The sequence below is a fragment of the Petromyzon marinus genome, unplaced genomic scaffold (assembly GCF_048934315.1).
Source record: "Petromyzon marinus isolate PM22_M1 ecotype Great Lakes invasive population unplaced genomic scaffold, UKy_Petmar_22M1.pri1.0 PM_G_Scaffold_4, whole genome shotgun sequence".
NCBI lineage: Eukaryota > Metazoa > Chordata > Hyperoartia > Petromyzontiformes > Petromyzontidae > Petromyzon > Petromyzon marinus.
The window spans coordinates 2394218-2405695 of record NW_027422983.1 but is presented as its reverse complement, the minus strand read 5'-3'; the positions used below and the strand labels follow the sequence as shown (position 1 = coordinate 2405695).

At 45.3% G+C, this 11478-nt stretch overlaps 1 protein-coding gene across 1 annotated transcript; it reads left to right on the top strand.

Annotated features, from left to right (window-relative positions):
• Nucleotides 1-2701: 2701 nt before the first annotated feature.
• Nucleotides 2702-11097, top strand: LOC142916599 (uncharacterized). Its single transcript, XM_076061734.1, has 2 exons — nt 2702-3712; nt 9712-11097. Exons 1-2 carry the CDS (start codon nt 2726-2728, stop codon nt 10219-10221), a joined length of 1497 nt encoding a protein of 498 aa, XP_075917849.1. The 5' UTR covers nt 2702-2725; the 3' UTR covers nt 10222-11097.
• Nucleotides 11098-11478: the final 381 nt, after the last annotated feature.

Sequence of the window (11478 nt, the reverse complement as noted above, 5' to 3'; positions counted from 1 at the left end):
AATGACACTACAATAGTATGTTTTACATCCACTGTTAAGCAGATGCTGCATATTTTTTTAAAGAGCTTCTTAATCAGATGTTATCTGATGCAGTATATTTCACTGCAGTAATTAAATTTTGTTAAAATGCCTGTCAATTATTTCGATTAAACACTTGTCTGATTTTGTGTGTACATGCATCATTTTATTTATAAGGGTCAAACATTGAATAAGTGATGTTAGGACAAAGTGTGTGTGTGTTTGGAAGTAACCTGTACAGAGAACTCAGGTGAGACCCGTTGTTCTTGTGATACAGGTCAAAGGGTACTTTTGTGTTTCACGAAGCGTCTGCCTCTGGAGCAACTCATTGTCTTTGAAATAGGGAGCACGCTCGGATCATTCATCAGTTACAAGGCATACCACTTGAAAGTTACACGTACAGGAGATACATACACACAGTGTACACACAGTGTACACACACACAGTGTACACAGTGTACACACACACACAGTGTACACACACAGTGTGCACACACACAGTGTACACACACACAGTGTATACACAGTGTATGTCCACAGTGTATATACGTACACACAGTGTACACACACACACAGTGTATATACACAGTGTACACACACACACAGTGTACACACACACAGTGTATACACAATAATGTCCACGTTGTTGTAGCTGAGCCCACGCACCCAAGGGAGGTAGCAATGTAAAATGAATCTAAATCAACTTAAACTCCAATCCCGCTGTGTGACGTCACCACTCAGCATTACTTCATCGGCGTGAAAGGCCAGGGGGAGGTGTACCTCGCTAGTGACGTCATGTCACCAAGGTATTCATCCGTCCATCGCGCTCTTGAACGTGACGTCACCTCCGCTTGGGTCACTGCCGATATCGGTCCAGTGCCAATCCTTATTTGGGCAAAGCTACGCCCAGTGACTGGCGGCTCATTAACATAATGTATCCGTTAAAGCCGTCGCGAGTTTATTGCGACGGGTTCAGCACCCACGACATAACGGGAGGTACATTAACATAATTTATTTACCCTATAATTTATTTATTTACGGAGCAGCTCATGGGAGGAGCGCGTCTCGTGACCCGGAAGTGACGTCACGTCACCTGCTACCGCGTGACGTCACGAGGTAACAGGAAGCTATCGCTTCCTGCACTGAAATCTGAGGTGAGAAATTCTCATTGCGATTGTGGTTGTTGTGGTGGTGGTTGTTGTGGTTGTGGTGGTTGTTGTTGTTTACCAAGGTAGAGCTTCGCTCTCTCTCTCAGGGATGTCAGTTGAGTAGCAGCGAGCATGGGAATCGATGTCCAGGTTGGAACTTTACAACGCGGGGCCTAGCCACGCGGGGCCTTGCCTCCTGCCCTCGCCTGATTGCATTCACTTTAATTATCTCGCTTAAGTTTAATTTGTATTCACCCGGCTCGCCACTTTGTAACTTTGTTTTATTGTAAATATTCACGCAGTTTTTATTTTCGTTCTTTTGTTAGCAGGCCAATCCCGCTTGAGCTGCTATACCGCTCTTGTTATCAGAAGCGACCTGCCCACAACAACACAAGGTGAGGCTTTGTCAACGTGTGTGAATGTTTTGACTTAAAACTTTCGTGACTGCATGAAGTGCCAGCGGGAGGTGTAACTCGCTAATTAATATTCATGGTTTATTCGGTAAAGCCACGTAGATAGAAAATAAAATAATACAAATAAATGAAAAATATTTTTTTTAAAATAAAGCAATAAACCCACGACGTTTTGATCGCAACACAAGTGGTCTTTATTTATTAAATTTGATCTGTTATCTTTATTTTCTATCTACGTGACTTTACTGAAAGAACCAACAATACGTGCGTCAATGTCTATCGGTCAAAGACGCTAAGCGCGTGCCGCTGTTGACTCTGAATGTGTGGAGGGGAACACCTTCACCACGGGGAGAGAGAGACAGAGACACGGATAGCCTCGGCTATGTTGATTGATCCTCGATTCATTACTTGGTGGAGTGAGGAAGAATTAATGCTGAGCAGATGAAGGTGGCCAGGCATCGTTCTGGTCACACCGCCACCTGTTTACCCATGGCAGTGTGTGACAGTGTCAAGTTTGTGTTTGCAGTAAAGTCTATTAACTCTGTTGAACACGGAGGTTATATCAAAACAATAGTTTATTTTTGTTTTCCTCTGGAACTCTTTATAAGAATGGAAACAGGAGGTGAACACAGCACACACATTCAGCTGAAGTCGGAACTGTTCATCCCCAGCATTCAAGGACATCTGAGCCTGGATTCACACCTCTAAGTTGCGATTGAACGTTAATTTATGCATTTCTGCATAACACAAATAGTATTGTTTTCAACACCATTTGCTATGTCAGCTGAATTTAGCTTTTATAAATATTCATTTTGTAGTCAGACAGCCGAAATTGTGTGCTTAGAGTTTTGGGTTAACATTCATCTTGAAGATATGAAGGCTTCCAGGCATATTCATGACATTTTCCCTCTCACTGTGTCCCATAACAGCCCGTGGAGAGAAACCCTTCAGGTGCACTCTGTGTGGGAAGGCGTTTGCACGTTCATCAAATCTGATGAATTTGGGAAACTTTTTCACTACATCATGAATATATTAATAAGTATAAACGTGTAAGTCACGTGTGCATTCCTCTGTGCCTGACGTGTAGATGGTGTGGATATTCTTTTTTTCTGTCTGCAGCTGACGCTTCCTCTGCAGATTTGGTCTGATGGAGCAAAGGCAGTCAGCGCAGCTCGGTACAACAAGTCAACAATGCGACCAGTGTGCATACAGCACAGACCGGACTGGAAATTTGACACGGCACCAGAGAACTCATACAGGAGAGAAACCCTTCAAATGTACTGTGTGTAACAAGGCATTTGCATTGCCATCAGTTTTTCAGAACCACCAGAGAACACACACAGGAGAGAAACCCTTCAGGTGCACGATGTGCGGGATGGCGTTTACACAGTCATGTAATCTTGTAACACACCAGAGAACACACACGGGAGAGAAACCCTTCAAGTGCAGTGTGTGCGTGAAGGCATTTGCACAGTCATCTGATCTTGTAAAACACCAGAGAACACACACGGGAGAGAAACCCTTCAAGTGCAGTGTGTGTGGGAAGGCATTTTCAGATTTATCTACTCTTAAAAAACACCAGAGAACACACACAGGAGAGAAACCCTTCAAGTGCAGTGTGTGCGTGAAGGCATTTGCACAGTCATCTGATCTTGTAAAACACCAGAGAACACACACGGGAGAGAAACCCTTCAAGTGCAGTGTTTGTGGGAAGACATTTTCACGGTCATCTGCTCTTAAAAAACACCAGAGAACACACACGGGAGAGAAACCCTTCTTGTGCAGTGTGTGTGGGAAGACATTTTCTGATTCATCTGCTCTTAAAAAACACCAGAGAACACACACGGGAGAGAAACCCTTCAAGTGCAGTGTTTGTGGGAAGGCATTTTCACGGTCATCTGCTCTTAAAAAACACCAGAGAACACACACGGGAGAGAAACCTTTCACGTGCACTCTGTGCGGGAAGGCGTTTGCACGTTCATCAAATCTTGAAGTACACCAGAGAACACACACGGGAGAGAAACCCTTCAAGTGCAGTGTGTGTGGGAAGGCGTTTGCAGATTCATCAAATCTTCAAGTACACCAGAGAACACAAACAGGAGAGAAACCCTTCAGGTGCACTCCGTGCGGGAAGGCGTTTGCACAGCAACAACAACTTAAAGTACACCAGAGAACACAGAAGCATCAGAAGATCCACAAGGAGCGGAGTCTGAAATCAGCTTGTGAAAGTCAATGTGCCGCAATGAGCCCATCCCTCATGAAACACGAACCGGAAGAAAATCCCAGCTTGGACACTTTTAAAGGTATCGAGGTGAAATATGAAGAAGTGATGGTGAAGAGGGAAGATGTGAAGATGAAGAGGGAAGAAGTGACGGTGAAGAGTGAAGAAGTGAAGGTGAAATATGAAGAGGTGATGGTGAAATGTGAAGAAGTGAAGGTGAAATGTGAAGAAGTGAAGGTGAAATGTGAAGAAGTGATGGTGAAGAGGGAAGAAGTGAAGGTGAAATGTGAAGATGAATATTCAACTCCAAAATGGGACCTTCACATCGATGGAGGCAACGTGAAGCAGGAGGAGAATTCTGACTGTGAGGCAGAGCGAGGCAACTCCCAGCAGTTTGTGGAAGTGGAGGTGTGGGTGGACTTCCTCCGAGACAATACAAAGTCAAGTGGAGACCCGGTAGATGTGTAAGCTTGAGATGATGTCGCTACAATGGATGCACCTTTGTCACAGGCCTTTAATGACAAGAACGTGAAGTTGGACACTCAGTTGCTAGGTTCAACCTGCAGAATAAGGGCGGCCAGTCTTTGTGGACCTGTGGGTTGGGTAGATCTTTAACCAGGAGCGAGAGACAATAAGCCCCCAAGCATTCACTATGTTATAATAATTGCATTTACACGGTACTTGCTTAACCGCCTCAGCAACTCGGAGTTTAGTGTCTCGTCTGAAACACTCGAAGAGCAACCCCAAGTAGCAGCTGCCCCTGTGTGGCACAAGGTGGTGGCCCTGCACCAGCTTGCATGTGGACAAGAGCCTGTCAGTAGGGGGCGATGATTGATGCGTTATCTCAGTTGTGTAGTTTGTAGGTAATGTTTAGAATTTGCTACATTTTCACTCAGATGCCAGCATGCAATGGCCTACTCGTTTTGAATGACACAATAATGGTTTACATACACTGAAGCAGACTGTGCAACTTTTTTTTAAAAGCTTCTTGTTAATACGATGTAACGTGATGCAGTATATTTAACTGCAGTAATCAAATTTTGTTAATATGCCTGTCAATAATTTAGAATGAATACTTATTTGATTTTGTGCATACTTGTAACATTTGATCTGTAAGGGTCAAACATTGAATAAGTGATGTTAGGACAAAGTGTGCGTGTGTTTGAAAGTAACCTGTACAGAGAACTCAGGTGAGACCCGTTGTTCTTGTGATACAGGTCAAACGGTGTTTTTGTGTTCCACGAAGCATCTGGAGCAACGCATTGTCTTTGAAATAGGGAGCACGCTCGGATCATTCATCAATTACAATGCATACCACTTGAAAGTTACACGTATAGGAGGAGGTACATTCTCTACAACACAAATTATAGTTTTGTCTTACGTGTTGAGGCCACGTGATATGTCGAAGGCTCTCTGCCAGCTCACAGGACAGACCCAAGTTGCCATGTGCTCAATAAGATGACTGACAGGCACCACTGCACCGACTTGGTGTGGTAGACGCTCCGCTCGTCGTGAGCGTCGCTCATCCGCCCTCCGTTGTTACTGGAGGGCGACTGCCTCCAACTGCCCAGCAGCGTGCTTCACGAGCCTCCTCCACAGAGGCCTATCTTAACACCACTGGTACCGGTCATCGGCAAGTCCACTCAGCTCCACATCTTTATGTACAGCATAAGTCCATACATCTTTAAGAGGGTTATCGAAATGCCATGCAACAGACAGATGGGCAGATATGAACGAACAGAGCTAATGCATGAACATCTCAACCTTGGTTGGAAAGCGTTAAAAAGGAATGTCTTATTTGACCTGAACTGCATATTGTTTGATTTGAGTTAAGGACAATAAAAAAAACTAATACAGAGATCGTGCACTCACATCAGTCTGGGTTAGCGCGTGAGAGGACCTGTAATACTATGATCTTACCAGATACGGAGACAAATTGGCATTAATGCAGATTTGAGGCTATGCGGATGGTTTTGAACCCAATGCACCCTTCAATGGTAATGCACATAATAGAGACATGCTTTGTTCTCTTTCCTAAACCCATGCTTTTAAAACATTCTCAAGCAATTTTCTCTGCCAGTCATGTTGCCTGATCTTTTTGCACTCACACAAAGACAAAGATCCCCCATATAGCCTTAACAGACAGTAGGAGCAAGTGCTGTTAGCGAGCACCTATGAAGGCCAGAACGGTACACGAGGTGGTGGGTGGCCAGCACCACGCCCGACCGCCTTTTCTCCCTAGTGGCAATGTTTACACTGTACCAGGTACTCACACACACACACAAAGAGCCCCCGTACAGCCTTCAACAGACTGCTGGGGCAAGTGCTGTTGGTGAGCTCCTATAAACGCCGGCACGCACGGCACTCGAGGGGGAGGGTGGCCAACACCGCACCGGGCCGCCTTTGTCTCCCCTGATATTTACACAGCACACTAGGAAGTCATTCAAGACTACATCGATGTAGGGAAAACCCAGGACTGGTTTAAATATCTGCCACTGTTGTGTGTCATGAGCAGGAATCCAATTTGGGTCACCGAGTTTCGGAGTGCAGTGCGATAGCCACTAAATTACCGCTCCCCACTCGTACACAACGACAAGAACAAAGATCCCCGGTAGAGCATTAGCAGACTCTAGGGGCAAGTGCTGTTAGCGAGCACCTATGAAGGATGGCACGGCACACGTGGGGGGTGGGTAGCCAGCACCGCGCCCGGCCGCCTTTGTATCCCGAGTGGCGATGCTCACATCACACGAAGTACTCATTTTTAGGCTGAGACGACCTAGGGAAGGCCCAGGACCGGTTCAGATAATCGTCACTGGCGGTGTTGGCCGTGAGCGGGAAACGAACCCGGGTCTCCGGGTTCGTAGCGCAGCGTAGCGCTAACCGCTGCCCTACTGCTCGTACAAAGATACGTTTAAACACGCGCACGCAAATACACATTCTGTTTGACTAACACTTCTTTCAAACCTTATGTAGCCAAACATTTCCGTTGTAGAGTTTCTGGATAATGTCTGGAATTAACCACAATTTTGACTGTGACACCAGCATGCAATGACCTGTGCGTTGTGAGTGACACAATACTCTGTTTTACATCCGCCGTGAAGCAGAACAGCGCATATTGTGGTGAATGTTACAGGGGTAGCCAGGTGTGCCTGTCGGATTTGAACTTTGAACCTCTGCAACAAATAGAGAATGCGCTACCATATTCCTGGTTCTTTCGGTAGAGCCACGTAAAGAGAATACAAAAAAATAAACAATAAAAGATTAAAAAGATGCAAATAAATAAAAATAATACATTTTAAAAAATAAATTGATGAGAAGATGCCATGGGTCGACTGACTGAGATGACTGGCCAATGCTCCGCCTTTGCCCTCCACTACACACACACAGTGTGTACGTACACACACTGTGTGTGTGTGTACATACACTGTGTGTGTATGTACACACTGTGAGTGTGTACGTATACACAATAATGTCCAGGTTGCTGAGATCACACACCCAAGGGAGGGGGCAATGGAAAATGAATCTAAATCAACTTAAACTCCATCCCCGCTCTGTGACGTCACCACTCAGCATGACCTCATCGCCATGAAGTGTTAGCGGGAGGTGTACCTCGCTAGTGACGTCATGTCACCAAGGTATTCACACTACCCCCAACCCCGTCCACAGCGCTCTTGAGCGTGACGTCACCTCCGCTTGGGTCACTGCCGATATCAATCCAGTGGCAATCCTTATTTGGCCAAAGGTACGCCCAGTGACTGGCGGTCATTAACATAATGTATTCGTTGAAACCGTCGAGTGTTCATTGCGACGGGTTCAGCAGCCACGCCCCATCCCATGGACATATGGCCCGAACTCATTAACATAATTTATTCTGTTACAGAGCCGCTCCTTATGGGAGGGGCGTGTCTCTTAACCCGGAAGTGACGTCATGTTACCTGATTTACGCGCGTGACGTCGCGAGGTAACAGGAGGCTGCCGATCTGCGCTTGCACTGAAATCCGAGGTGAGAAATTCTCATGGTGGTGGTGGTTGTTGTGGTGGTGGTGGTTGTTGTTTACCAAGGTAGAGCCTCGCTCTCTCTCGTAGGGATGTCAGTTGAGTAGCAGCGAGCATGGGAATCGATGTCCAGGTTGGAACTTTACAACGCGGGGCCTAGCCACGCGGGGCCTTGCCTCCTGCCCTCGCCTGATTGCATTCGCTTTAATTATCTCGCTTAAGTTTAATTTGTCTTCACCCGGCTCGCCACTTTGTAACTTTGTTTTATTGTAAATATTCACGCAGTTTTTATTTTCTTTTGTTAGCAGGCCAAGCCCGCTTGAGCTGCTATACCGCTCTTGTTATCAGAAGCGACCTGCCCACAACAACACAAGGTGAGGCTTTGTCAACGTGTGTGAATGTTTTGACTTAAAACTTTGGTGACTGCAGGAATTAATATTCTTGGTTCTTTTGGTAAAGTCACGTAGATAGAAAATTAAATGAAAATAACAATAAAATAAATGAATAATTCCAAATAAAGCAAAAAAACGTCGTTTTGATCGCAACACAAGTGGTCTTTATTTAATGTAATTGTATTATCAGTTATTGTTATTTTCTATCTACGTAACTTTACCGAAAGAAACAAGAATACATGTGTCAATGTCTATCGGTCAAAGACGCTCAGCGGAGAGACGCGCAAACTCCAAATATACAGCAGGCGTCAGGGTCGGGATCGAACCCACGACTTCCTGTATACCAGGTGAGGTAGTTAACATCTCACCACGGAGAGAGACACGCAAACTCCAGTTAGCCTCGGCTATGTTCGTTGATCCTCAATTAATTACTTGGTGGAGTGAGGAAGCATTCATGCTGAGCAGATGAAGGTGGCCAGGCATGGTTCTGGACATGCCACCGCCTCTTGACCCGTGCCAGTGTGTGACAGTGTCAAGTTTGTGTTTGCAGTAAAGTCTATGCTAAATTAGCCTGTTATGTAAACCCCTTTGTCAAGGTGCCTCACTTCTCTCAACCAGCTTAAAAGACTCTGCGAATCTTAGCGTTCATTGTAGCTGTGTCATCCCGACAGGTCTGTTCCTTTCACCTGAAGAAGGCCACTTGTGTTGTGGCCGAAACGTCGTGAGAATTTTATTGTTTTACTTTATTATTTTCTCATTCTACGTGACTTTACCAAAAGAACCAAAGAAGATCTATTAACTCTGTTGAACACGGAAGTTATATCAAAACAATAGTTTATTTTTGTTTTCCTCTGGCACTCTTTGTAAGAATGGAAACAGGAGGTGAACACAGCACACACATTCAGCTGAAGTCGGAACTGTTCATCCCAGCATTTAAGGACATCTGAGCCTGGATTCACACCTCTAAGTTGCGATTGAACATTAATTTATGAATTTCTGCATAACACAAATAGTATTGTTTTCAACACCCTTTGCTAGGTCAGCTGAATTTAGCTTTCATAAATATTCCTTTTGTAGCCAGTCAGCCAAAATTGTGTGCTCGGAGTTTTGGGTGAACATTCATTTTGAAGATACGAGGGCTTCCAGGCATGTTTATAACCATTTGCCCTCTCATTGTGTGCCATAACAGCCTGTGTGATGAATTTGGGAAACGTTTTTACTACATCATGAATATATGAATAAGTATAGACGTGTAAGTCACATGTGACACTATATATGCATTCCTCTGTGCCTCGATACTGTCGTGTAGATGGTGTGGATTTTTTTTCTGTCAGCAGCTGACGCTTCCTCTGACGCTTCCTCTGCAGAATTGGTCTGATGGAGCAAATGCACTCAGCGCAGCTCGGTAGGACAAGGCAACAATGCGACCGGTGTGCATACAGCACGGATCGGACTGGAGATTTCACACGGCACAAGAGAACTCACACGGGAGAGAAACCCTTCAAGTGCACTGTGTGTGGGAAGGCGTTTTTACGGTCATCTGTTGTTAAAAAACACCAGAGAACACACACAGGAGAGAAACCCTTCAAGTGCACAATGTGCGGGAAGGCGTTTGCACAGTCATCACATCTTCAACTACACCAGAGAACACACACGGGAGAGAAACCCTTCAAGTGCAGTGTGTGTGTGAAGGCATTTGCACATTCATCAAATCTGCAAAGACACCAGAGTACACACACGGGAGAGAAACCCTTCAAGTGCACTGTGTGTGGGAAGGCGTTTTTACGGTCATCTGTTGTTAAAAAACACCAGAGAACACACACAGGAGAGAAACCCTTCAAGTGCATTTTGTGCGGGATGATGTTTGCACAGTCATCACATCTTCAAGTACACCAGAGGACACACACAGGAGAGAAACCCTTCAGGTGCACTCTGCAAGAAGGTGTTTGCACATTCATAAAATCTTCAAGTACACCAGAGAACACAGAAGCATCAGAAGATCCGCAAGGAGTGGAGTCTGAAATCGGCTTGTGAAAGTCAAAGTGCCGCAATGAGCCCATCCCTCATGAAACACAAACCGGAAGAAAATCCCAGCGTGGACACTTTTAAAGGTATCGAGGTGAAATATGAAGAGGTGATGGTGAAGAGGGAAGAAGTGATGGTGAAAAGCGAAGAAGTGAAGGTGAAATGTGAAGATGAAGATTCAACTCCAAAATGGGACCTTCACATCGATGGAGGCAACGTGAAGCAGGAAGGAGAATTCTGACTGTGAGGCAGAGTGAGGCAACTCCCAGCAGTTTGTGGAAGTGGAGGTGTGGGTGGACTTCCTCCGAGACAATCCAAAGTCAAGTGGAGACCCGGTAGATGTGTAAGCCAGAGACGATGTCGCTCCAATAGATGCACCTTTGTCAGAGGCCTTTAATGACAAGAATGTGAAGTTGAACACTCAGCTCCTAGGTTCAACTTGCAGAGTAAGAGTGGCCAGTCTTTGTGGACCTGTGGGTTGGGTCAATCTCTCACCAGGAGCGAGAACCAATAAGCTCCCAAGCATTCACGATGTTCTAATGATAATTGCTTTTACATGGTGCTTACTTAATCGCCTCGGCAACTCGGAGTTTTGTATCTCGTCTGAAACTCTCGAAGAGCATCCCCAAGTAGCAGCTGTCCCTGTGTGGCACAGGGTGGTGGCCCTGTACCGGCCTGCATGTGGACAAGAGCCTGTCAGTAGGGGGGGATGATTGATGCGTCATCTCAGTTGTGTAGTTTGTAGGCAATCTTGATTCGAAGCTTTCGTGACTGCAGGAATCCACACTCTTGAGTTCTTTCGGTAAAGTCACCACGTGGGTAGAAACATAACATCACGGCGTTTAGATCACAACACAAGCAATCGTCATCAGGTGGGACAACCACAGCAAGAGAAACTGCTGAAGTAGTAGGCGCCTACTCCAGCAGTTTCCTCTTATTGCTGCTGTGCTTGTCCCACCTGATGACGATTGCTTGTGTTGCCATCGAAACGCCGTGATCTATTATTTGTAGCGTAATGTTTAGAATTTGCTACATTTTGACCCAGACGCCAGCATGCAACGGCCTACTCGTTTTGAATGATGCAACAATAGTACGTTGTACATACACTGTTAAGCAGACGGTGCGTATTTTTAAAATAGCTTCTTGTTAATACGATGTAACGTGATGCAGTCAATTTTGCTGCAGTAATTCAATGTTAATATTCCCGTCAATGATTTAGAATGAATACTTGTCTGATTGTGCGCGTACATGTAACATTTTGTCTGT